The 27,951-nt window shown below is 32.2% G+C and overlaps 1 protein-coding gene and 1 long non-coding RNA gene across 2 annotated transcripts; one reads left to right on the top strand and one right to left on the bottom strand.

Annotated features, from left to right (window-relative positions):
- Window positions 1–4,708: 4,708 nt before the first annotated feature.
- LOC139502877 (uncharacterized) lies at window positions 4,709–9,936 on the bottom strand. Its single transcript, XR_011658959.1, has 2 exons — window positions 9,574–9,936; window positions 4,709–7,505 (listed from the first exon to the last, which is right to left on the bottom strand). It is a non-coding gene; the product is annotated as an uncharacterized lncRNA (long non-coding RNA).
- Window positions 9,937–15,189: 5,253 nt separating this feature from the next.
- Window positions 15,190–27,911, top strand: LOC139504002 (heat shock 70 kDa protein 12A-like). The gene is made up of 3 exons (XM_071294052.1): window positions 15,190–15,247; window positions 18,856–18,924; window positions 26,878–27,911. The coding sequence occupies exons 1-3, from the start codon at window positions 15,190–15,192 to the stop codon at window positions 27,909–27,911; spliced, it is 1,161 nt and encodes a 386-aa protein (XP_071150153.1).
- Window positions 27,912–27,951: the final 40 nt, after the last annotated feature.

The raw sequence follows: 27,951 nt of genomic DNA on the forward strand, positions 1-27,951 counted from the left end.
ACGCACGTTGACTTTGTTGAACGAGAAATACTGCTTTCTCAAAAGTTGCTAAGACAGGGCTATGCATAAATCAAATTTAAGTCATCACTGAAGAAATTTTACGGTCGCCATCATGAGCTGATTGGCCATTATGACAAAAGTGTGTCAGAAATTATGTCTGATATTCTTCCATCATTTTTCCGAACTGAACAAAGAAATAAAGCTAAGGGTGCTGTATACGGTGCAAGAAATGCTTACCCTTCCGGATTTCACTCCCAGTTTTTAGTGGAGTTCGTGTTGTTTCTTATTTCTTATTAATAACTGTTTATGTAAATGTCCTTTGGTTATTTCAGTCTTTGTTTACTCCTTGGTTTTGATTGTTATTGTCTTTGAACATATTGTAACGAAATTAAAACTAAATACCAGTATTTATTTTCCTCAATTCGTATTTCATCAACAGCAATTCTTCTAACGTCTCAAAATTGGCTAAGTATGCACCATGTCTTATGCATATTGCCTAGAATATCAAATTTAATTTTACAGATTTTTGTGACATAGCAGATGCATTATAACATGTATAACTACTCAAAATTACTACAAAGTAACTGTACATTTATTTGTATGTTATTCATATAAACTCCGTTTCTTCATTTAAGATATGTTGAGGATTGTATTTTTTTGTTGTTGCTCATTTTTATTTGACTTGTGGGTTTTGAAAGTTTATTTGTATCCTCAGCCTCTGTTCAAATATTTGTTAGACAAGTAACGCGTCTTTTGGGAAGATATGTAATTTTCATAAGTATGTTAGTTTGTTAAGGTTCTCAGATATGATCTATGTTTCATCTAATAGAGACATTATATCTATCGTTCATTGAAGAGGTATTTTCAAATGGATAAGTAGAATTTTTAAATATATACTAGACCACACCCGTAAATTCGCGGGTCCGTGACTAAATTTAAGTATATAAGTATGCGTAAGCCTTATTTTAGTATTGGGATTGTCATCTGATAAAGTCGTGCGATTATAAGACGCACAGTTTTCTCTGTTTTCAAAATCTTTCTGTTTGAACCCGTCGACCTGGAACTTATCAGTTATTGGTAATATTGATTATTTTGAAAACAAAAGGTCCTGGAATGGAGTATTTTTTAATCAACAGCATTTAGTTATGAATAAAGTTGAATTCTTTGAATCGCTGTTTTATGTCATGCCCGCTAACGTATTGAAAACTGTACCTATGCGCCTTTTTTTAGTCCAGATTTTAAATATTCGTATTGTCATCTTAAAAGTCTAACTGATTAAAATACTACAATAAGGGAACAACTTGACAATGATTGAATTTAGTAGTGTCAACCTTGTGATAAATACCATTGTTCTATATTGGCTATATATACAATTTAATTATTTTATTTGTCGTTTTTACCCCATGACGGCTGAAACATTGGACCTCGTTATTTAAGTATTACAGATAGCAAAACCAGTTCATTAAATTGATATTTAAATATTATTCTGCTACACACTTAGATTTAACATACAAATGCAGTATCTGCTGTCACTTTTTCCTGATTTATAAGGTAACAATTCTTTCCAACTCTACAGTAAGGATAACTGCATGCTTCTGTTGGTGAAAAATAACTATATCAGAAGTTGTTGCAATGCAATATGTCAAATGACTTGCATACCACGAAGATAATAACAGAAAAGAAAACAAATTAAAACAGTTTTTATATAGATTAGAACGTTGGTTTTCCCGTTTGAATGGTTTTACACTAGTAACCCTTTGGGGCCTTTTAAAGCTTGCTGTTAGGTATGAGCTTAGGCTCCGTGTTGAAGACCGTACCTTGACCTATAATGGTTTACTTTTATAAATCTTGACTTGGATGGAGAGTTGTCTCATTGGCACTATTTTTACATCTTCCTATATCTATATTATATAATATATATATTACATGTATTATGCTGAAATAATACCACATTAAAAGAGGGACGAAAGATACCAGAAGGACAGTCAAACTCATAAATCAAAAATAAACTGACAACGCAATGGCTAAAAATGAAAACGACAAACAGATAGACAATAGTGCACATGACACAACAAAGAAAACTAAAGAAATAAACAACACGAACCCCACCAAAAAGCAAATATGACAACAATTACACTAATACACAAGAATAGAAAAGAAAACAGAAACGGGAAATGTGTCAAGGAGACAAACCTCCGACTAAAGAGCAGATCCAGAACACACCAGAGGAAGCCGACTCCCAATGCATCGAAAAAATGGCGCACCTGAAGGCGGGTCTTTAGCTATCCCACAAATATAAAGTATAGTACTTCAGCAAAATGGATCCGAACTTATTCCTGAAATAAACTGATTGACCAAATAAACAAAAGGTACAGGTTCCTGACTTGAAACATGCGCAACAATTTGCCAGGGGTAAAGATGTTTGTGTCGAAATACATGACGAAAAGAATACCCAAAGAAAAACAAAACAATAAGAAATTTAAAATATATGATTTCACAAAAGAAAACGACTTTGCTTAACGAGAGTTTACATAACACATACCTATATGACTGTAGACCAAAGGTATTCCACAAACCATCAAATAACATACAGAAAAAGCAAACATCCTGAACAAAGGGAATGTCGAGATATGGAATGATTTTTGCATGTAGATAGACGTTAATATGAGTGTAAATTGTCTGATATCAAATTTGTTTTTAATTATCGGAAACAGATGTTTTTCATCGATCTCTTTGTATGTGATTCTCAGAATCACTGTGTATATGCGCCAGAATTTATAATGTTATGTCAACTTTTATATTTTTTCAACAGTTCACTTTAGTCTGTCGAAAGATTCGTACATACTAAATATTAAATCAAGATAATGAATTTTCATCAAATATTAAAGGTAGAAATTAAATAATATCACAAAGAGCCAGTTAAGACGTATATCGCATTGCAACAACCTCCGAGTAACATGAGGGCTACACAATAAAAAATAAAAATGCATTTAGTCTCATTAATAGTATCAAAAAAGAGAAAAACCAATGTTCAATTTAATTAGGAAAACAACTACAAATCAGAAGATCGATCAGCACAGACGCGCAGTATAAGAAACACATTACAATATTAGTAGATTTGAAGGTATAAGAAGTTTTTTTCAACAAATTAAAGTCCTTGTGACGTAAGACAAATTACAGTCAAACGATGCACATTTTTCAAGTATAAGAAGATTTTTTTCGAATACGTGTTATATTCCTCATATATTATGTCGCCGATACTCATTGACAAAATCGCAGCTGTATTTAAGGAACACATTTATTGTCGTTTGAAGCATATTATTTTTCTGAAGTCGTCATCCTTTACCTATATATGTTACACTGCATGAAATGATGCATTTAATATAAAATTAAATGCATATGTTATGCATATTAAATTTCAAATTACAAAAAATATTATGCATTTACTTTGCTGGAAAATTTCTAATTTAATATAGATTTAAACTAAATTTAATATTGCAAATAAATTCCCAAATTTCAACCTAGTTTAAAGGTATTTTTAAATCTAAATAAATTTAAAATTTAAAGAATTTAAGTAATAGACTAAATTTAAATAAATTTCTAATTTAAAGAAATGTTTATGTAAATTGAATTTGAATAAATTTGAGATTTAAAAAATTTTTAATATAAATTAAATTTGAATAAATTTCAAATTTAAAGAAGTTTTGATATAATTTAAATTTGAATAAATTTGAGATTTAAAGATCTTTTAATATAAATTAAATTTCAATAAATTTCAAATTTAAAGAATTTTAAATATAAATTAAATTTAATTAATTATGTAATTTAATTACATGTAAATTCAAATAAATTTCTTGTTTATGACTTATTTAAATTAGAACTTCCATCAAATTTAATGCAATTTAAAGTCAATATAATCCTGTATAACTACTTACAAAACAATAGTGCAAATGAATAAGAAAAGGCAGAATTTTTCCCTCTGCTTTTTGGAAAAGGGATGTTGGGGATTTGTTTTTACTTTAACCCAAATATCTGGTTTGAAAATATCTAATTAAATAAAAAAACAAAAATTAGGAAAAACAGGAATTTTTAATGGTGATAACTTTGTAGCTACTGTACGTGTACATATAAAATTGATCCTCCAACTTTTCTGATCCATGTTTACAAAGTATTAGACTTGAAAGGCATGGATTGCTGCTCTGTGTATTTACAGTAGAATAATATTTGTGGTTTCAAATGGCAATGTGCAAATGTATAATTTGTCAGAAAACATTGAAGACTGTATTTTTCAGATGAAACTTAAACAATAATCCAACGAATACATGTCACTCATTTGCAAAGCTCAATACCATTTTGTAAATATGCCTTTACCTATATGTAAAGAATGGCAATGCATCTGAATTTATATAAGAACTTGAAGAGTTAGAATCTAAGACATACAAAAAACACAAACACCAGATATAAACTATAGGACAAGGCTATCTATGTGTGATTTGGATTTTGACAATGGCAGCAATATACAATACAGGAGATAACAAAAATTTTTGGACAAAGCATAACCATACACAACAATTTCTAGCATTTTCTTATTGTCATCCTGTCTAGGGCATAGTTATTTTTATCACTTCTAATCGGGTCAGAATAATAAAAAAAAACAATTTTGAGTTATCTCCCTTTGTATATACTTCAATAAAAGAAACAAAGTATCTAACAAATTAATTTTATTCAGATACTGTCAGACAAATTAGAGTTGTTTTGGTGATAAATTAAAATAAAATGTCAAAAAGTTTGTTATACAATTTTAAAAACATTTTAAAACAAATAAAAAAACACTTTTGTTTAAAAAAAGTCAAGTTCTACATCAAAGAACCTCATCAAATTCAAACTAATTAATAAAATAATGGTTATTGACAAATTAACATGCTTACTTGTATAGATTATTTAAGAATCATAACAATTGGGTTATAACAAATAGCAAACATAGGCACCTCTAAATTTCAAGTTTGGCATCATAAAAATATTAATGAATAATCACCGCTGCTAGCTTTATTTGTCAATTTTAAAAACTTCAAAAAGCAAAAAACAAAAAACATAACATTATTTACATGATTAACATAATTCGTAAATTCACAAGAGTGCACACACTTAAATGTCTCGCCTTCTTTACTTATCATTGATATTATGTTGATAGTCCTAAGTATAAAGCTTTATTAAAAACTGTCACATAAACTTAACATTAACCAAGATAACTAAACAAAGAGCAATGAACCATGAAAATGAGGTCAAGGTCAGATGAACCATGCCAGGCAGACATGTACAGCTAACAATGCTTCCATACAACAAATATAGTTGACCTATTACTTATAGTTTTAAAAAAATAGACCAAAACACAAGAACTTAACACTGAGCAATGAACCGTGAAAATGAGGTCGAGGTCAAATAAAACCTGCGCGACTGACATATAGATCATAAAATATTTCCATACACCAAATATAGTTGACCTATGGCATATAGTATTAGATAAAAAGACCAAAACTTAAAAACTTAACTTTGACCACTCAACAATGAAAATGAGGTGAAGGTCAGATGACATCTGCTCGCTAGACATGTACACCTTACAATCATTCCATACAACAAATATAGTAGATCTATTGCATATAGTATGAGAAAAATAGACCAAAACACAAAAACTTAACTATAACCACTGAACCATGAAAATGAGGTCAAGGTCAAATGACACCTGCCAGTTGGACATGTACACCTTAGTCCTTCCATACACCAAACATACTAGCCCTATTGCTTATAGTATCTGAGATATGGACTTGACCACCAAAACTTAACCTTGTTCACTGATCCATGAAATGAGGTCAGGTCAAGTGAAAACCGTCTGACGGGCATGAGGACCTTGCAAGGTACGCACATACCAAATATAATTATTCTATTACTTATAATAAGAGAGAATTCAACATTACAAAAACTCTGATCTTTTTTTTCAAGTGGTCACTGAACCATGAAAATGAGGTCAAGAACATTTGACATGTGACTGACGGAAACTTCGTAACATGAGGCATCTATATACAAAGTATGAAGCATCCAGGTCTTCCACCTTCTAAAATATTAAGCTTTTAAAAAGTTAGCTAACGCCGCCGCCCGATCACTATCCCTATGTCGAGCTTTCTGCAACAAAAGTTGCAGGCTCGACAAAAAAAACATCCTGCTGCTCGAACATTGATTAAAATTTCATTCCAAATGCTGTATGCAAGAATAAAAATAATAAGGTGTAATGAAATACTTCAAATATGTACAATTGAATAAAATAGCACACAAATAAACTTTTATCAACAAAATTATGTAATGTCAAGCAAAAAATTATCAATATTGAATATGTACTTGGACAATTGAAGAAAATAATAAGTTTATATGCTTATAAATATATTTGGTGTATTGACTGTCTCCTGATTAGTTAAAATTTTTTAGTTTTATTTTCAATTTTTTTTGTTTACAAATTTTATGAAGTCAACATGTGCATGATGTGTGTACTATGTTATTATTTATATAAATAAAATAAAAAAATTCTTTGAGCCTTATTTTTGATAGAAATTTATTTATAATGAATGGCAATAACTTATTTTGATTTTATTGAACCATAAAATTAATTTTCAACTATTTACATTTTCCATAATCCTCTTCGCAGATTATCTAATGTGAAGATTCAAAAAGTTATCTCCCTTTGACCAAGCGATTATAAATAATGTGAAATCTAACAGGAAAAATCTTGACAGCAAATACAAGACACTGAAATGAGCAACACTCAAATAATTATTCAGCATTTAATTAATTAGAAAAGGCAACAGAAAGTTTAAGTAAAAAGAAATATGTAGCTTAACCAAACACATTAACATAATCTGATGTCACCGATATGCTGAACTTGTAAATAATTTTAATAAAAAATGCAAATGTTGAAATAAAAGAGCAGTAATTCATTTTTTTACTTTAAAAAATAATCAAATTCAATAAACCAAACCACTTCATTTTAAGGGATCCCCCCTTAAACTGAAAACTGTCAACTATAATTCAAAAGTAAACATGAAGGTATTTTTGTTCTTGCAAATTCCAAAAGTGTACCTTTGAATTGGTCCTTATTAAAATTTAAAGAAATTTTTATTGATATCTCTCAATTTTGTGTCATATGTCCTTAAGTAAAAATCCATGCAAGTTCTGTACATTTCTTGTGACAAGGCCTCTCTGATTTACTTGGACCTCAGCTCTTTGCCCTGTGCATTCAGCTGTCTCTGGTATTTACAGTCTAGTAAATGACTTTAGTTTATCCATGTAAGATTTAAAATCTTGTGACAGTCAAATCCCAGTTGTGATCAGGCGAGTTTATCTACAGAATCACTGTCCCAACTTGACATTAAATCAATTTGCATGGCCTTTCTAAGTTTGTCCTTTTCTGACACTGGCAGTTTCTTGGCTTAAAGGGCCTTAGCTCTATTTTGTAGCTTCTGTAATAAAGTAATAAAAAAAAATGTTTAATTTTATTAAATTGACAAGTGATATATATGTGACAAAAGCAATAATTTTCTGCATGCAATTATTCTATCTTAATGCAGTTGTAATCAAAATCATATATTTAAAAGATATTCTAATGAGTGACCCAAAAATATCTCGTGGAATAACTCTATAAAAAGAATAGCTAGAAGTTGTGATAAATTTTCTATTTTCAATGGACCATGAAATTGGGGTCAAACCATTAATTTATCCTTAGAAAGATCATAACATAAGGCACATGTATATTTATTTTTAAGTTGATTGGTCGTTAACATCATTAACAACTATCCTGACCAAAAACTTTTACCAAAACTTGAACCTAAAGCAGAACAGATGAAAGAATAAACAAACAAAAGCATGGATCATTAAACATAAACCCCTTCTACTATTGTAGGCTGGCATAACAATTTATTACAACTATTACACATTGTGATTTATTTATCAACATCAAAAAAATTATTGATTTGTATCAGTTTAGTTTTTCAATTATATTTTAAAACTAACTCCTTCTATCATTGTTTGGTCTTATTCACGGTGTAGAATATATACTGTGAAAGTACTTTAATTCGTGGGTATCAATTTTCGTGGTTTTAGCAGTATTAACATGTTCGTGGGTTTTTAAATTCGTGGATTTTAGTTTTCTAATAAAAAATAATTGAAAAATTAAAGCCTTTAGAAACGAAGGTTTCAAATAGTCTGGATTGAAGGAAATTGCAAAGTAAACATTGACCCGTGTAAATTGTAGTGATAAAGTGATCAACAGATTAAAGACCATCAAAGGTGTTGATTAGGCCATAAACATGTCACCTAAAGAAAACAGTAATATAAACAAATGCTGTAAACGTATCTTGAATTGTCAAATAATTCTTATCAAAATCAAGCCCAGCATGAAATTATTATTTCCCATATGTACGAGAACTATGAGGATATGAAATGAACACTTTATTATGCTAGCATATACTAGCATATACTATAGTACCGAAAATCTGACTTTCATCGATCAAAAATATTTTTATGGGAATGAAAAGATCAAAAGTTGTACAGTTTATGTTATTAAAGATTAAATGGGTATAATCCTGCATGCGGTTGTAGTTCTGTGACTGCTATTAAAGTATTCTCAGATTTGGCGATATTCTCTAGATCATATCAGTAGTCAAACGCACATGGGGATCATTCCATGTCTTGATTTGGACAATGGTTGTTTTATTTCGTTGGACACTTAAATTCGTGGATAAAGTCATCCACGAAAACCACGAAAATTGGTACCCCACGAATAAAAGTACTTTCACAGTACAACTTTAATAATTTAATGTGTGATCCCCTCAGGGGTTCAGGCTTATATTTTGGCAAGTGTTTGATGTGTCTATGGGCACTATGGAGGTCTAAAATTAGGTAGCACCCCATTTTTTCCCTAGGGAGATTGATATTGGAATAGCTCATTATTGAGTTTGTTGTCTTTATCAATTTCAATATAAATCACAATATCAGGTACAGCAATTTTTTTTTCTTTTGACATATAAGAAGTATTTGTAAATAGTATTAAAATACAATCAGCTGTATACAATATAACCAAAACAAAAATCTGAGACTGGATTACTGCCCTTTTATCTATTTATTATTTGATCTATAAAATAATATTTAATCAATAGAAATGTGAAAATTTCAAACAAGATTTAAGTCAGTTATTGTTTGATTTGGCTAATTCTACTAAATACACAATTATTTTGATTTTTGTTGTTGTTGTTTTTTTTCCTGCAATTATTTTGTAACACTCTAATAAAAATGAGTATGAATTCAATCCTCCATGACTCTATTCATGCTATTTGTTCGATATCTCTACTCTCATTGGCAACAACACTTCATCTCCTTATAAATTAATTTTTGCAGGCCTCAACTAACAGTATTTTCCATAAAATATATAAAACAATAAAAAGCTAGTACAATCATGACAATGAGTACTATTAATTTATCCCAAGACTTGGTCTGGTCATGTCAAATTAATGTAATCACCAAATAGCTTACTTCAAAATAGAACCAGCTGCTGTTTTACATGTCCAGACTAGATTGTTTATGCCTATAAGCATCACAAACAGCTGCTTACTGCAAAATAAAACATAAAAAGTTCCTAAAATAAATGTGTATTGCCAGGAGATAATTAGTTGAATTTAAACATTCATATTATATTTGTTAAACTTGGTCTAAGGAAAGGGGGTACAGGATTTCCAATACTCAATATATATATATATGTCTAGCGGGACGGCTGCAGTGCAGGCGATTTGGTGTCACGATATCACAGTAGCATGGGTTCGAATACCAGCGAGGGAAGAACCAAAAATTTGTGAAAGCAAATTTACATGTACAGATCTAACATTGTTAGGTTGATGTTTAGACGAGTTGTATATATATATATATATATATATATATTACAATGTTTGGCTATTTGAAACATTATGATCACATGCATATATGTATATATTCTGACAGACATTTCAACATACATGTAATATACATAAGGTATATTTAAAGATTTTAACAAGGCTAAGTAAGTATATAAGCTGATAATACTAAAAAGGCATACATGTAACTCTATCTTTTATCAAAGACCATTTCGAGAAGGTACCCAAGTAATTTTTTCACCTCTCCGCTTAAAACCATTATTTCTGGTATATATATACGTTAATTTGAATTTATACCAATATCAAGGGTACAACTGATATGTAACCTGGGTAAGTAAGGTACATGTACCTATAGAACAAGTCAATTATCCAATAATCTTAAAAACTATAGCACAGTTTGTAATTATTCCGTGACAATAAACAATAATTTGGTTTGCACGGCACTTTGTCTTTGACCATGTCCCCTCCTTTTTAAATAAGGTTTTGGGAATAAAATATATTGGGCATGCATCTATCAGATTAATCATAAAAAGTAAATTGATTGTGTAAGGTTATGTAATATATAATGATCTATATTAAAGTAATGCGGTTACCAAATCGAAAATCATGTTGAATTTGAAGTGTGTTCTTCTTTTGGGATTTGAAAATCCCGCAACATGACGACTTAAACATTGCTTTAATAGAAAACACTCGAGACTACCGAAAGGTGCACGGTCGCACTAAATACCAATAATATGTTATTAAGCCAAATAAAATAATGTATCCTAATTGATAGATTGATATGATGCGTATATAATATAATTGTTTAAAAGATGTGAATAACAGAATAAATGACAGACACATGATCTCCAGAAATTAACTATTAAAGATAATAAAGTATTTTCCTGGTCTACTTTTTGGTCTTAACTTACACTGTTATTATAACAACAATACAAAAAAAAACGCGGGACATGACCAGATAATAAATAAAATTTTTCATACGTACAAATCAAGTTGATCGAGTTACCTGGACTCATAATATTCACATATTAGTATAACCTTTAATATATATTTCTCAAATTATTGCTTTAATAGTAAGCATAGGTACTTGGATACAGGACATTTTTTTTACCCTACCCTTTTTTTCCAAAATCTGTTATATTTTCGTTTTCTCACTTTCGTATTATTTATTTTTTTCGCGTCTGTCTGTACGTGTCATTAGAACATAAATACACTACAAATTACTTGGTTTTGCTATTTACTATCAATTCCAAGTTTACTATCCACAGCAGTCACGGATATATTACTAAAGAGAGTGAATTTTAAAATAGAAAACGAAAAAATAACGGATATTGGAAAAAAGGGGGAGGGTAAAAAAAATGGTGACATCCCATTAGTCTAACAACCATTATTCGGACAGCCAATACTCCGACAACATGTACTATTGACAGCCCATTATTACGACAACCCATTACTCCGACATTCCATTATTCCGACAATATGCGTTTTTCTTAGTGTATGGATAAATTTTCTCTAAAAAAAAACCCAACTCCGCTCTCTGATATTTGTGGTTGTCCGTTTTGATTCCAATTATTTTTTGCATGCAGACATTAATTTTGTCTCAGTATATTGGAGTTGATACACATGATTATAGCAACTGCTCAGTCCTTAACCTCGCCCCTCTTTCGTTTTGCGTGTCTAGTTACTTTATTTATCTTTATATTTCGTTGTTTGTGTGTCTACTATCAGTCTGTGCTGTTCTAGCTCGCTATTTCTTGCATGTGTGTCTTGATCTACCTTCTTTTCACTAGATCTTCGAATCACCCTTTTCGCGTATCAGGGGAGTGAGGTTCCCCCACTATGAACTACATAAATAAATAATACATCGGAGTTGGAAAACACTACCCGCCCTCTTTGGTCGCAACACTTTCTCTCCTTGTATCACTCATCTGAGTTTTATTTAAATTTATTTTGTTGCAGAAATAATGGGATAAAGTAGCGTCAGTCAAAATAAGAAAAACAAAGAGACAAATACGTACCCAGAACCTAAAAAATAAGAAGACAAATAGGACGAAATATGTGCTAAGAAAAGATGAGCAATTCCAATCATGATCAATCATGAATACGGTATCATGTTCGGGAATGAGAATCCACGAAATACGGAGACAGTACATGTAGCACTTCTAATAGCGATCGTTCAGACATAATCCGAGAGATGACACTCAATATTTTGTTGGGAGACTGATTTTGTATCCTAAGATTATTTTAAATTCTAGAAAGATATGCCTCTTTTTTTAATGATTGGTGGAGATGCAGGACTGCATGATGATTTACAACAAAACTTATTACGAAAAACAAATATGACGGACATGAATATTTCGGCAATTTCTATCTAAATATGCATAAGGAAAAGTGATATCGGGTCAGTGACTGTATATGTCATAGAAATATACAGTCAACGCATTTTGACTGCTCAAGTAGAACGAGTGCAGTATAAAAGACAATAACAAACTAGTAGAATAAGACAGTGTGTGACATTCTTGTCCTTGTGTCTTTGTCAAATTGTTTAATTGTAAAAACTTAGTAATATGTGTTTTGTGGGAAACTTATTTTTCATTTAAAAATTGGTTTCAAGAAGAATATATTTAGATATCATTGATTTTAAGAAAGGTAATTTATATGTTAATTCAGAATCGGTGCTCTTCCATTACATGAAGAATTGAAAATGCTAAATACTCAAAAAATCGTATTGTACAGCTGATAAAGTTTAGGATGAGCGTCATTTTTCAATCGAATGCTCACTTCATTATAATTTGAGGGAGGAATTCTTTCGCCATATTTTTAGCACATATCAGAACTTTAAAACGTTAGACAATTATGATTAATTTCGAAGTGAACACAAGAAAACTTTACTATTATGGAGAAAAAAAATGAGGATCATATCGTCAGTTCTTTTGAATAATGTAGTACATGTCTGGATACTGACTGTTAATTGATATTAATACGTATTTTTTTTTTATATTTTGTCTTAGCTCCGATTGTGACTGAGGCTTATAGTGCTATGAATATAATTATATCATATTAGTATTGTAATGTCTTAATGTTGACACAATCATTAGACCGCCGCTTCGAAAAAGTGGGGGTATACTGTTTTATCTCTGTCTGTCCGTCCGTCCAACCGTCCATCCGTCAGTTCGCCGCCCGTCCCATAACTATTTTCGTTGCATCTTTTTCATGAACTACATTACAAGGATTTCTGAAAGGTTTATTGAAGTCAGTTATATCGTGTGATGCTTTTTCAAACTCATTACTCATTATATGACAGCCAAGTTGAAAACTTTTGTCACATTTTTCTCAGGTACTACACTACCATGATTTCTGATATTTAACTTCAAGGTTTATATAAGTCAGTTATACTGTGTAATGCTTTTTCAGATTCACAACTCAAAAACTTTCTATCTACCGAAATCTTTGGGCAGGGTATCATCAGTAGCTCGCGCCATCAATGCTTGTTGTTGATTTACATAGATCCTTTAATTTGAAAAATAAAATATTATTTTCTGTTTTATTCTATATACAGATTTCGAATTGAGAATTAACATTGAAAGTATACGAACTACCTTATTATATATATGTATTATATATACGGAGTTATTTCTTAAAATATGTTATTACAAATATAAACGTAATAATACAGACAGACACATTTTATTTTACCCTGATATCCTGATATTTGACTTGATAAGTGTCGGAATTATAGGTTGTCGGAGTATTGGGCTGTCGGAGCAATGGGTTGTCGGACTATTTGGTTGTCAGACTAATTGGTTGTCGGACCAATAGGCTGTCGGACTAATGGGCTGTCGGAATAATGGCGTGTTACCAAAAAAAACAAAGTTCCGATGATAGTAAGACCCTTATTACTATACACATCCTTGATTCATGACAGTGATATATGCATTATAAACTGTATACAGAAATATACAAGATATTGACTTCTAAATTAACTTAATGTTACCTCAGTTACTGACTCCATGTTGACATTATTGTGTAATGTTGGTGTTAAATGAGATAGGTGTTGAAATTCTTCGTCGAATAACTGAATTTGGTGTGTCGATATCTACTGATCCTCCACATGCCCCGGGCAAATCCAGAGGCGCTAACCGGGCATTCTTTTGCATCTAACCGAGAAGACTTTCAGAAGGACTGTATAGACGAATCTTTAATTGTTTTAGAACCTTCATCAGACCCGAGTCTTGCATGGAGATGGACACTGATATACTTAAGTACTGGTACATTGTATTAACGATTTCACTACGAGGAATATCATCATCTTCAGAATGTGAGAGACAAGCAAATCCGCCAGACGACATATCCAGACAGACTTAGTCAATGATGCAAATAATATTCTTGTATACTTGTAGCCAGACTGGTATATAAATATATAAGCAGACTGGTGGACGTGTAGGACATGAAGGCAAACTGTTAGAAACGTAATCTGGCGGGTAAACATGTATATCGACTTGTAAACACGGAGACAGACTGACGGACACATAGAGACCGCGGTTAAAACGTAGTGACTTGTGGACATAGTCAGACTGTTGAAAATCATTTGGACAGACTAGGGGGCTATAAGAAAGACTTGTGAAAGTAAAAACAGACTAGTGGATAATTGAAAAACTGGTGAACATGTAGACAGACTTGTGCAAATGTAAATTGACAGAAAATATTTGTCAGCCTAAAAATCTAATTCTAACTCTATTGGGTTTGATTTTCAGACTTACACTAGACATTATTTTATTAAACCAATCATGGGCCCTTGTCAGGCAAGATACAAAAACATCATACAGTGATTATATAAACATTAGTGAAATACACAATATTATAAGTAATACACAAATAACAAATTGATAACATGAGCAATGTAGGATATAATTACATGTATATGAATACGAAATCTATATTCTTTGGGGGGGGGGGGGGGGGGGTATTATGTTGTAGGGCAAGCTAGGGTAACAGTTATCAAAGCCCCCCCACCTCCCCTTTTTTTTCAAATAAACGATTTTTTTTGATTAATCTTCATTTTGTCGGATTAGAAATGTTCTATGATCTCATTTATGATTTAAGTATAAACTAAAGGACACTTTTTTACTTGGTTGTGCTATAATGGATTTAGTATTACCATTTTTTTCAGTTAAGAACGATAACGCGGTCATCTTGTGGTCTGGTCAGTTGATTGGAGTTTGCGGTGAAGGTCATAAGCAATATGGAATATGACAAAGGCATGCCCTGTGTGTTAATTGTCATCAAGTGTGGTGAAGGTTGTTAGTAATACAACAAAGCCAGGTTTTAATGGTTGATTGCCATCGTATTAGCAGCTATAGAAGTCAGAAATGAAACGGACTGGAAAAAAAAACAAAAAAACAAAAAAACAAAAAAAAACACAACTGCAAACAAACAAACAATTACACTCAAGTTACAGGATGCAAAAACTTATACATATATCTGAGAAATCATAACGAAACGTAATATGGAAAGAATATCCAAGCTTAAGGGAGGAGTAACCAGTTATTTGTGCCGTTTGTTACACAATTTTCAAAAAACAAAAAACAAAAACAAAAACACAAAAAAAAAAAAAAAAAAAAAAAAAAAACACCAATATGTATGTTGGGTCAAGCTTGAGAACTGTGTTGTCAATAAGGTTTTATCCAATGAGTCGGTTTTTTCGTGTTTTGTAGAATCATTAGGTGTTGGGATCTATATGCACTAATTCTAGGATATATGGAATAATCAACAGCAGGGTTGCTCCAAGTACTGATTAAACCTTATGGTAAATGTTAATGTCTTATCTGATTATTCATGGCGATAAAAGCTTATTCATCTTCATAGCTGCGGGTATTAATGGTAGATTTAGATAAAAAATACATGTAATGTTGTCGTTGTTATATAACATATATAGCAATTTACAAGTAATGCTATAGTTGCTATATCCGACCAAAACAATACCAAAAATTGTTTTTCATATTGACACATATTCATTTCATTCTCAAAAATACAAACAAAGGGATGACAGGAAAATCTAACATATCGCTAAAGATAATTTGATATGACAAACGATGTCGGGGAAGTCTATGGAACGCCAACACTGTCTTGTTATGACCATTTTCATTATATGATGTGCATTTACCTTTATATGATGTGCATTTACCTTTATATGCTGTGCTTTTACCTTTATATGATGTGCACTTGTCATTATATGATGTGCAAACACCTTTATATGATGTGCAAATATCCTTATATGATGTGCAAATAACCTTATATGATGTGCAAACATCATTATATTATGTGCAAACATACTTATATGATGTACATATATACTTATATGATGTGCAAATATACTTATATGATGTGCAAACATTCTTATATGATGTACAAACATTATTATATGACGTGCAAATGTACTTATATTATGTGCAAAGATCCTTATATGATGTACAAATGTACTTATATTATGTGCAAAGATCCTGATATGATGTGCAAATATACTTATATGATGTGCAAAGATCCTTATATGGTGTGTACATATCATTATATTATGTGCAGTTTCCCTTATATTATGTGCAAACATCTTTATATGATGTGCATGGCTGTGTCACTATATTATGTGCTTGTAATCTTATATTATGTGGTTAGATTTACTTTATTATATGATGTCGAAACGTCATTATATGATGTGCTTTCATCGTCGTTATGGTCAATGAACATGATTACGATTAGAATGATTACTGTCTACGTCATAACTGATTCCGATCTGCTTCTGTAAACTATTAACCCGACTCAAATATGTGTCTATCGCTAGCGAAAGTGCAATTTATAGGGAAAATGAGACAAAGCAATTTAACAAAATCAACGTTTCAAACATTTCGGTTGAAGATTAAGATCAGTTAATACAGGAGCTAGTTGAAGAAATTCCCGGCTGTGGAGAAAATGATAACAAATTTAAGAGCATTTTATAGCTTGCTATTCGGTTTAAGCATAGGCTCCGTGTTCAAGGTCGTACTATGACCTATAATTGTTTCCTCTTACAAATTATGACTTGGATGGAGAGTTGTCTCAGTGGCTCTCATATCACATCTGCTTATTGCTATTCATTGCAAAAGACACCATTGAAATCACAGTCTGTTTCAAAAATATTAAAATTATCTACTGATGCATAATATGGCGAGATGGTTTGTTTTATAAAATGTTATTGAATAATATTAATCTGTAAATGGTAAGATGTATAATGTAGTATTGAATATGTACAATGATATTAAATCTAGTATACAAAATGTATCATATAACCTATGCTACTAAAGGAAAAGACCGATTTCATTGAGTCGCAACTCCTCTAAAACCATACCAAGTCGGAAATATTTGTGATATGACGTTTACATGTAGTGTTTTTTACTTTTAATTTTGCTTTGAACCAATCTTTTTTCCACAGGAAACGCCAATTATGTGAGATAATACCCAATTTCGAAGACTGCAAGCTTAGTCGACGTAGTGCCCGCGAAATTCGAAATGGCCATGTGGGTAATTATAAAAAAAGAAAAAGTGGTATCTTAAAATTTGCTAATGAGACAACTCTCCACAACAGACCAAATGACACAGAAATTAATAACTTTAGGTCACTATACGGTCTTCAACAATGAGCACATATTGGCATATACAGATTGTTTATTTGCAACTTATCTTAATGGAGATTTTTGTAATTGCTAATACAATTCTGAAACATGAGTACTAGTATGTCAACAGATTTGGAGTAGCGTCAACGATTTCTGAGATTCAAGGGGTTGATTCCTGATGAAGTGTTTTAGATTTAATGTTTCGTCCGATTAGATCGGATTTTTCCAATTGTGCTACTTATTTTGATCCTTTTCGGTAATGAAAAACGGATTTTACGTAGACGATACAGTTATTGAGTTAAAAGGAAAAAAAAAACACTGAAAATCACACTTTGCCACACTTATCCAATTTAGGGTATTTAATATTTCTATTTTCCAACCGAGATAAATGGGGTGACGCCCGTCTTTTGCATTTTGTTCCTCTTTTTCGTCTCTTTAAAAAAATAGAATAAAAAGCATTTGTCATTACTGTGTCCACCTTATTATATATTTAGTGTGTCATCACTCTTTGTTTCAACACTTTCCCACTCGCTGGCATCTCCGTACAGCGGATATAGGTACTAACCAAGGGGTCGTGATCGATTTTTCGTCTGACAGGGTACGAAAATCTTTGTTTTGTTAACATTATATCAATGTGTACTTCAATCTAAACATATTTTGTTGTTTTAATAAATGATTTGGTCGTAGGTTGGTGATTAGAGAAGTCTCACTATTTGCCCAAAACAAGAACCCTTACTAAAAACATGTGCAAATACTTCATATACTTGGCGCTCGTCTCATCCGATATGAATCTGGGTTCATTGCAACTCTTTATCTGATAGAAGGCCACTGTTTGTGCGTAATAAGTATACATTGTAGCTGTTTCAATAATTGGCATTGAAATATTTTGTACATGTGTTATTTTTCGATATTTCATTCCGACAAGAAGCATTGTGTATAGCTGACCACATGAATCCTTCTGTACGGTGCATAGTTAAATGAATGTACGGTATATAGTTTTTCACGCTTCGAAGAACCTATAAAGCTATATCCGCTGTTCCGATGATACACGGTAGTAATTATAATTCGGAATACTTTGCTTGCTTGTGACAATGGTGTTCGACAAGGAGAAAACTTATCACCTTTCCTATTTTATTTACTTTTGATTGACTAAAATAATTTCTTAGTGACTAAAAATATTACAGGACTTAACAGAACTATAATACCAGAAGATCTGGAAAGAGAATTAGAAACATATCTTAAGTGTTTTGTTATTTTGTTTGCAGATGGCACGGTGTTGTTCGCTGAAACAGCACAGGACCTGCAGACTCAACTCAATGCTTTCCATGATTATTGTAAGGCTTAGAACTTGAAAGGAAAGTTGACCAAATTAAAGTCTTAGTGGTTGTTTTTTTTTGGACGGAAGCCAAAAAATCTCTGATTTTCTTACAATGATACTAACATTGAGATGATAAAACAATATAACTATTTGGGAATTGTTGTTACTAAAACGGGAAATTTTAATATGACAAAAAAAAAATTTATCCGATAAGGCTTTAAGCCATGTACGAAAACTTGAAAACAGGAAGGATGTATAAGATTTCTGTAAAATGTCAACTTCAGCTTGTTCGTTTATAAAAAAAAATTTTTAAACAGGTGCGTTTGTCTTCCAGCTGGCTTAGTAATTTTGAAACCTCTCTCTCGTGTTTTGTAGATACTTTAAATAGCTATTATTTTTATCTCTGTATACTGATGTCATACATTGACTTTGTGAGATTAGATAAATTATATAGATTTAGAGGCCATAAGTATACCGGTATGGATGATTGATAGACTGTTATTTAGCGCCACTTTCAACACTTTCATGCTATTTCGTGGCGGTGAGTTTATATTGGTGGAGAAAGCCGAAGTGCTCAGAGAGACCCCCTGACCTTCGTTTGGAAAACAGACAATTTTGGTCAATTAAGATTGGAATCGAGCTTACCTGCCACGTGCGGGATTTGGAATCGCACACCTACGTGTTGACATGCTAGTGATACAGCAGTTCGACTACTTATAAAAAAGAAGATGTGGTATGACTGCTAAAGAGACAACTCTTCACAAGAGGTCAAAATGACACAGAAATAATTAACAATTATACATGTAGGTTACCGTACGGCCTTCAACAATGATCAAAGCCCATACCGCACATTTAGCTATAAAAGGCCCCGAAATGACAATGTAACCACTCGAACACCGAGCGCTCATCACTTTCACCCGACATGGATTAAAGGAGATATGGAATGAACCTGAACTCGGTGCATTACATTTACGTGCAGCTTTTTATCATGTTTTTGTGCATATATTCCACAGTTTCAACTATAGATGATTATGGGTGGATTATTGAGGTCCAGCGGCAAATTGATATATGCATATTCGTACAAGAACATGTTAATGTAATATGAATATTAACCCTGTTTTGTACTAGACCGACACCCTGAGCCGGATTTTTTAACATGCTAGTTCAAAAGGTAGCATTCCGAAGAAAGACATTTATATCACCTTACCCGAACACATTTTTCTGATTCCGACCGACCAGCTTTTGCTCTTAATCCTTTATACCGCGTGCTTATATAATTAGCTGGGAAGCAGCATGTAATTAAACAGGACTAACGTACCGACCATTGATATTTTTATGTGAGGGGGGGGGGGGGAATTGTTTTGTAAATGTTTGATTCTAAATTTCTTGAAAGAGATTTTATCTATTTCAGAAGGGAAGCGAAATAGTTTGTTTCCATTTAAAATGAGAGAAAAAAAACAATTATGAAACTTTTTTTTATTAATTTCGAACAAGGAAATACACGTGCTCCTTCCCTCAAACTAGAGTCGGTGTCTAACACATTTATTTATTAATATGTAAAGTACAGGTCATCTGTTTAAGCTTTGGATACAAGGATCTGACAACACATAATTTTATTTTCTGTCCTTGTATATATTACATTATCCAATGAAATTTCTGCCTTCAAATTTTTGAAGGTGTGTATCAATCCAACAAAACCAGATAATTGAGCGTTTTTAATCTGGTGTCTAAATGAACTTAAAACACTGCATTTATTTATTTTTTTTAACTGAGACCTGTTGTTCTCTTACAGATAGAGAGTGAATTTTTCAAAGTGAAGATTTACGGCAGCGGCTTTTAATATTTTGCGTTTAGCCTGGAAACATAATAGATTTAAAAAAAAACAAATAGTGCAATGTGTCTGTTATATACTCTATAGTAAAGGTTCTTTTTGGGCAATTTTGGCTTTTCAGAGTTTTGTTGTTTTATTGGCTATTATCTTGATAACTTATAATAGAGAAACCTTTTCTTGCAAGGTATAGACAAGAACATATATAATAAAAGTACTGAAGTATGAAAGTTGTTTGCGACTTCAGGGAACTTAGTTTGGATTTGCCGTTTGTGGTTTCATTAATATTTACCACACCTTCATTCAATACTAGCATCAGATGAAAAATTCTCTGCTAGAAGAAATTGTTGAAACTAAATTTTCAGGTTTAAACAATTCAGTTGAGCGAAACGAGGCGTAAAGATTGATGACTACGGTTGACGAAGAATTCGCCATAACATTATACCACGGCAAATTTATAACTATATAAAATTGAATGCCACTTTTCCATTCCAAAAAAAGATAAAATGAAAGGCCCCCTTTATTTCTTCCTATCCCCTCTTTTTTTTTTTTGGGGGGGGGGGGGTTACAAATGACCGGTTCCTTATATTAGCCATTACTCTATCAGAGTCCGATTTTTCCCCAATTGTTTGTGTCAATCTTGAGAATATATAAAGAGAAACTCGAACAGATAAAATGATCAATATTTACATAAATGACAATACTAAACTTCGTGCATTATCTTCTTATAGAAAAGTGATAACGTTAGGTATACCGAAATTGACAAATATAATGCCTTCCCTCGTTAAAACGATCATAAAGCATGACATAAAAGAATTATTTATTAAATTTAATAACCTTAACCGTATTGTAGACTTCGTATGTTTATTATTATAGACCCGTCGATTTAAACAAAACTTTGCAATTCATATATATTTTTACAATTTTCCAACAATATCAGATGTGATTTTTTGCATCTTAAAACGAGGTACTAACATGCCAAGGGTTATCTCAAGTCTCAACCATTTTCTAAACAGTAGTTACAGATTTGATCCTAACTAGTAGTAACGGTTACTCCTCAGAAACAGATCGGAATCAGTTATGACGTAGACAGTAATAATTATAATCGTAATCATGTTCATTGACCATAACGACGATGAAAGCACATCATATAATGTTCATTGACCATAACGACGATGAAAGCACATCATATAATGACATTTCGACATCATATAATGAAGTAAATAAAACCACATAATATAAGATTACAAGCACATAATATAATGACACAAACACACCATATAAAGATGTGTGCACATAATATAAGGGAAACTGCACATCATATAATGATATGTTCACATCTTATAAGTATATTTGCACATGACATAAGTATTTGCACATCATATAAGGATCTTTCAACATAATATAAGTATATTTTCACATCATATAAGAATGTTGCACATCATATAAGTACATTTGCACATCATATAAGTATATTTGCACATCATATAAATATATATGCGCATCATATAAGTATGTTTGCACATCATATAATGATGTTTGCACCTCATATAATGATGTTTACACAGAATATAATGGTGTTTGCACATCATATAAGGATATTTGCACATCATATAAAGGTGTTTGCACATCATATAAAGGTGTTTGCACATCATATGATGACAAGTCAACATCACATAAAGGTAAATTCACAGCATATAAAGGTAAATGCACATCTTATAAAGGTAAATGCACAACATATAATGAAAAATGGGCATAATAAGACAGTGTTGGCGTTCCATAGAAGTCAGTTCGCATTATATTGATATCAGGCCAAAACCCAGCCTGTTGTACCTCTCACCTTACCGTTTTTACGGTTTGTTGTTCTCCATATCTAACATATGAGAGGTACCGGGGTGAACTTGTAATATTCCACTATACTGACTAATATAAGTTCAGCAGCGCATATTTTGATATATTTCAACAAATAAACAATACATATTGTCTGTGTGTGTGTTACAAGTATGCAAGTGATCTAATTATTACAGGAAATAAATGGAACCATAATGCGTGATTTTCTTTACTTGAAAATGGAAAAACTTGACAGAAATTAAGATAGATTTGACTTGAATGTATCTGTTGTTTTACCTTTTTTAAAAGCAGTATATTTTGAATTTGTTAATAGTATAGAATTTTTTATTAATCTAATCAAGAACCCATAAAGGGCATCATTTTACAACACAATATGTTAGTATACTAGTATATATAATGCGACGTAGGTAAAGATTTTTCTTTATAAAATATTGTCATTTCCAATTTTAATGAAAACACATTATGTGGTCAAGAGGATAGCGTTGAAAAACTAAAAAAATGTTTGCACTTCGCCATTTTTTAAGTTAAATGGTCAGTTTCATTTGGCCTTATTAACATTTTTTAGTCGAGCGTCACTGATGAGTCTTTTGTAGACGAAATACCCGTCTGTCGTGAATGTAAAATTTCAATCCTGGTATTTATGATGAGTTTATTTACCATATTTACAAATATCTTTCTATTAAATATACCAACCGAGCTATACACTAGCTGTTGGCGCTTTTAATCTTGGTTGCAGTATTGAAAATAAATTGTAAAAATGAAACAATGTTACTTTTCTTAAAAGAGGATTTACGTATTCAGCTTCTTTTTTTAGAGTGAATGGCAATATATTTGTATTTTTTTAAAACAAATACATGACAGGGTGCTGCCTGAACTAAAGTGAGGGGTATCTCCAGTCAGTTATTCCCTTTATGGTATATAATCAATAAAAAAAAATCCCACAAACGGGGGACCCGCCCCCCCCCCCCCCCCCAAAAAAAAAAAATTGGATCCGCCTATATCAACCGAGCTATACACTAGCTGTTGGCGATTTTAATCTTGGTGTTATTTAACATTTGCAGCTATTGAGAATAAATTGTAAAAATGAAACAATATTACTTTTCTTAAAAGAGGATTTACGTATTCAGCTTCGTTTTTAGAGTGAATGGCAATATATATATATATATATACAACTCGTCTAAACATCAACCCAACAATGTTAGATCTGTAAATTTGCTTTCGCAAATTTTTGGTTCTTCCCTCGCCGGGATTCGAACCCATGCTACTGTGATATCGTGACACCAAATCGCCTGCACTGCAGCCGTCCCGCTAGACCACACGACCACCTGGGCTCTCAAAAAAAGAGCTTTCGGTGGCCATATGTTACCTTTCCACGTCAGTTTTAATCTAGCGGCGTACTACAGTACATGATATATAAGGCATGAAGATGTTATTGTTACAGATCAGCTAAATTATCTATAGTAAAGGATCCTACAAATTAATGTAAGATACAGTCACAGAAAATAATTATATTCATAAGCACGTCTGAGTCAGTGACAACCCTACAACAGATGTATCCATCGGATCGCCATCAATGATGGTGATACATGGCTGTGTACATAATGTATATACAACTCGTCTAAACATCAACCCAACAATGTTAGATCTGTAAATTTGCTTTCGCAAATTTTTGGTTCTTCCCTCGCCGGGATTCGAACCCATGCTACTGTGATATCGTGACACCAAATCGCCTGCACTGCAGCCGTCCCGCTAGACCACACGACCACCTGGGCTCTCAAAAAAAGAGCTTTCGGTGGCCATATGTTACCTTTCCACGTCAGTTTTAATCTAGCGGCGTACTACAGTACATGATATATAAGGCATGAAGATGTTATTGTTACAGATCAGCTAAATTATCTATAGTAAAGGATCCTACAAATTAATGTAAGATGCCTTATATATCATGTACTGTAGTACGCCGCTAGATTAAAACTGACGTGGAAAGGTAACATATGGCCACCGAAAGCTCTTTTTTTGAGAGCCCAGGTGGTCGTGTGGTCTAGCGGGACGGCTGCAGTGCAGGCGATTTGGTGTCACGATATCACAGTAGCATGGGTTCGAATCCCGGCGAGGGAAGAACCAAAAATTTGCGAAAGCAAATTTACAGATCTAACATTGTTGGGTTGATGTTTAGACGAGTTGTATATATATATATATATTGCCATTCACTCTAAAAACGAAGCTGAATACGTAAATCCTCTTTTAAGAAAAGTAATATTGTTTCATTTTTACAATTTATTCTCAATAGCTGCAAATGTTAAATAACACCAAGATTAAAATCGCCAACAGCTAGTGTATAGCTCGGTTGATATAGGCGGATCCAATTTTTTTTTTTTTTGGGGGGGGGGGGGGCGGGTCCCCCGTTTGTGGGATTTTTTTTTTATTGATTATATACCATAAAGGGAATAACTGACTGGAGATACCCCTCACTTTAGTTCAGGCAGCACCCTGTCATGTATTTGTTTTAAAAAAATACAAATATATTGCCATTCACTCTAAAAAAAGAAGCTGAATACGTAAATCCTCTTTTAAGAAAAGTAACATTGTTTCATTTTTACAATTTATTTTCAATACTGCAACCAAGATTAAAAGCGCCAACAGCTAGTGTATAGCTCGGTTGGTATATTTAATAGAAAGATATTTGTAAATATGGTAAATAAACTCATCATAAATACCAGGATTGAAATTTTACATTCACGACAGACGGGTATTTCGTCTACAAAAGACTCATCAGTGACGCTCGACTAAAAAATGTTAATAAGGCCAAATGAAACTGACCATTTAACTTAAAAAATGGCGAAGTGCAAACATTTTTTTAGTTTTTCAACGCTATCCTCTTGACCACATAATGTGTTTTCATTAAAATTGGAAATGACAATATTTTATAAAGAAAAATCTTTACCTACGTCGCATTATATATACTAGTATACTAACATATTGTGTTGTAAAATGATGCCCTTTATGGGTTCTTGATTAGATTAATAAAAAATTCTATACTATTAACAAATTCAAAATATACTGCTTTTAAAAAAGGTAAAACAACAGATACATTCAAGTCAAATCTATCTTAATTTCTGTCAAGTTTTTCCATTTTCAAGTAAAGAAAATCACGCATTATGGTTCCATTTATTTCCTGTAATAATTAGATCACTTGCATACTTGTAACACACACACAGACAATATGTATTGTTTATTTGTTGAAATATATCAAAATATGCGCTGCTGAACTTATATTAGTCAGTATAGTGGAATATTACAAGTTCACCCCGGTACCTCTCATATGTTAGATATGGAGAACAACAAACCGTAAAAACGGTAAGGTGAGAGGTACAACAGGCTGGGTTTTGGCCTGATATCAATATAATGCGAACTGACTTCTATGGAACGCCAACACTGTCTTATTATGCCCATTTTTCATTATATGTTGTGCATTTACCTTTATAAGATGTGCATTTACCTTTATATGCTGTGAATTTACCTTTATGTGATGTTGACTTGTCATCATATGATGTGCAAACACCTTTATATGATGTGCAAACACCTTTATATGATGTGCAAATATCCTTATATGATGTGCAAACACCATTATATTCTGTGTAAACATCATTATATGAGGTGCAAACATCATTATATGATGTGCAAACATACTTATATGATGCGCATATATATTTATATGATGTGCAAATATACTTATATGATGTGCAAATGTACTTATATGATGTGCAACATTCTTATATGATGTGAAAATATACTTATATTATGTTGAAAGATCCTTATATGATGTGCAAATACTTATGTCATGTGCAAATATACTTATAAGATGTGAACATATCATTATATGATGTGCAGTTTCCCTTATATTATGTGCACACATCTTTATATGGTGTGTTTGTGTCATTATATTATGTGCTTGTAATCTTATATTATGTAGCTTTGGAATCTGAAACATAAATTACGATGATATTTACCTTGATTTACGTCAATTTCATTCTCATGGTTGTCCTTGCTATATGCTGGTTAATACTGTTCGTTATTTCCAACGAAATACAGCTAATTTGGATTTTATTCAAAATAGATCTTCGGTACATGTTTGAATACGCTCATGTTTTGATTTAACAATATCGTTTCCAGTATCGTATATGGTACTATGTTTTTAGATCAGCCATGGTAAGATATCTCATCATGGAAGTATTTATCGTCTTTATTATCGTTAAATTTTGATGCTATAAATATTCTGTTTTTTTCTTTGAGGTGGAACTGTCGATATAACTTCAAACGAAGTATTAGGGTCCGGGCAATTAAAGGAAATACACAGCGCCTCTGGTGGTCCATGGGGAGGTAATACTATCAATGAAGGAATATGGAAACTTTTGCGAGGAATATTTGGTGAAAGTACAGTAACAAAGTTCATTGACGAAAACCGGGACGATTACCTCGAACTAGCGAGAACAGTTGAGTTGAAAAAGCGAACTGTGACATCTAATAACAAAGTAACAATTGAGATTCCAAGGTCATTAATGTTAGAAGCTAAAAAGACAAACCCTGGCATCATTGCTGAGGAATTTAAGGATCGGGTAAAGCTAGTAACAAACAAACTTCAAGTTCTCCCTGGTGTTTTGCCGCAAATTTTCAAAGAAGGAATTGACACAGTCAGCAAATATGTTCAAGATTTATTGGACCAACCAGAAACAAAAGGAGTTTCAACTATCCTTTTAGTTGGTGGATACGCAGCATGTGACCTTCTCAAAGATGCAATGAAAACAAAGTTTAGTAATCTTACCGTCATATGTCCTCTTGATCCGGATGTAGTTGTTTTGAAGGGAGCAGTTATTATGGGCCATATGGAAACACCTATCGTTGGTAGAATTGCTAAGTGTCACTACGGGATAGCAATTCTTGTTGGTGTTGACAAACAGAATATGTACCAATGCTTTGACCGGTCTTTCAAACCTTTGACCTCGACTGAGGAAGAGTTCCATACGATAATAAAAAAAGGTCAACCTATCCATGTAAACGAGGTAGTAACCGAGTACGATTTTCCGATAACGTTCGAACAAGATGAAGCTTTTATACGGATTTACGCATCAGATGATACAAAACCACCGAAAATTATATCGAAGAATAACTGTAGGGAAATAGGTCACATCCGTATCAAGTTACCAAAATTTAGAAGGGAAACACGTCTTAAGATAGGTATATCAAATAGTGAAACGGAGTTCAAAGTTGTGGCTAGGGATGAGCATACGGGGAAATGCTTTGCAGGAGTTTGCAGATTTCTAAATTAAACTATGTGACATGAGGAAGTAACTAAAATTTTGATTGTAC

Source organism: Mytilus edulis, chromosome 14 (genome assembly GCF_963676685.1).
Source record: "Mytilus edulis chromosome 14, xbMytEdul2.2, whole genome shotgun sequence".
In the NCBI taxonomy this organism is placed as follows: Eukaryota; Metazoa; Mollusca; class Bivalvia; order Mytilida; family Mytilidae; genus Mytilus; species Mytilus edulis.

Bases quoted from the DNA above. Each gene is read 5' to 3' on its own strand.
- LOC139504002 (XM_071294052.1), top strand. From the start codon at position 15,190: ATGGAATATGACAAAGGCATGCCCTGTGTGTTAATTGTCATCAAGTGT. The intron at 15,248-18,855 runs GTTAGTAATACA...TTTTGTTTGCAG, and splicing joins CATCAAGTGTGGTGAAGGTT to ATGGCACGGTGTTGTTCGCT. The intron at 18,925-26,877 runs GTAAGGCTTAGA...TTTTTCTTTGAG, and splicing joins CAATGCTTTCCATGATTATT to GTGGAACTGTCGATATAACT.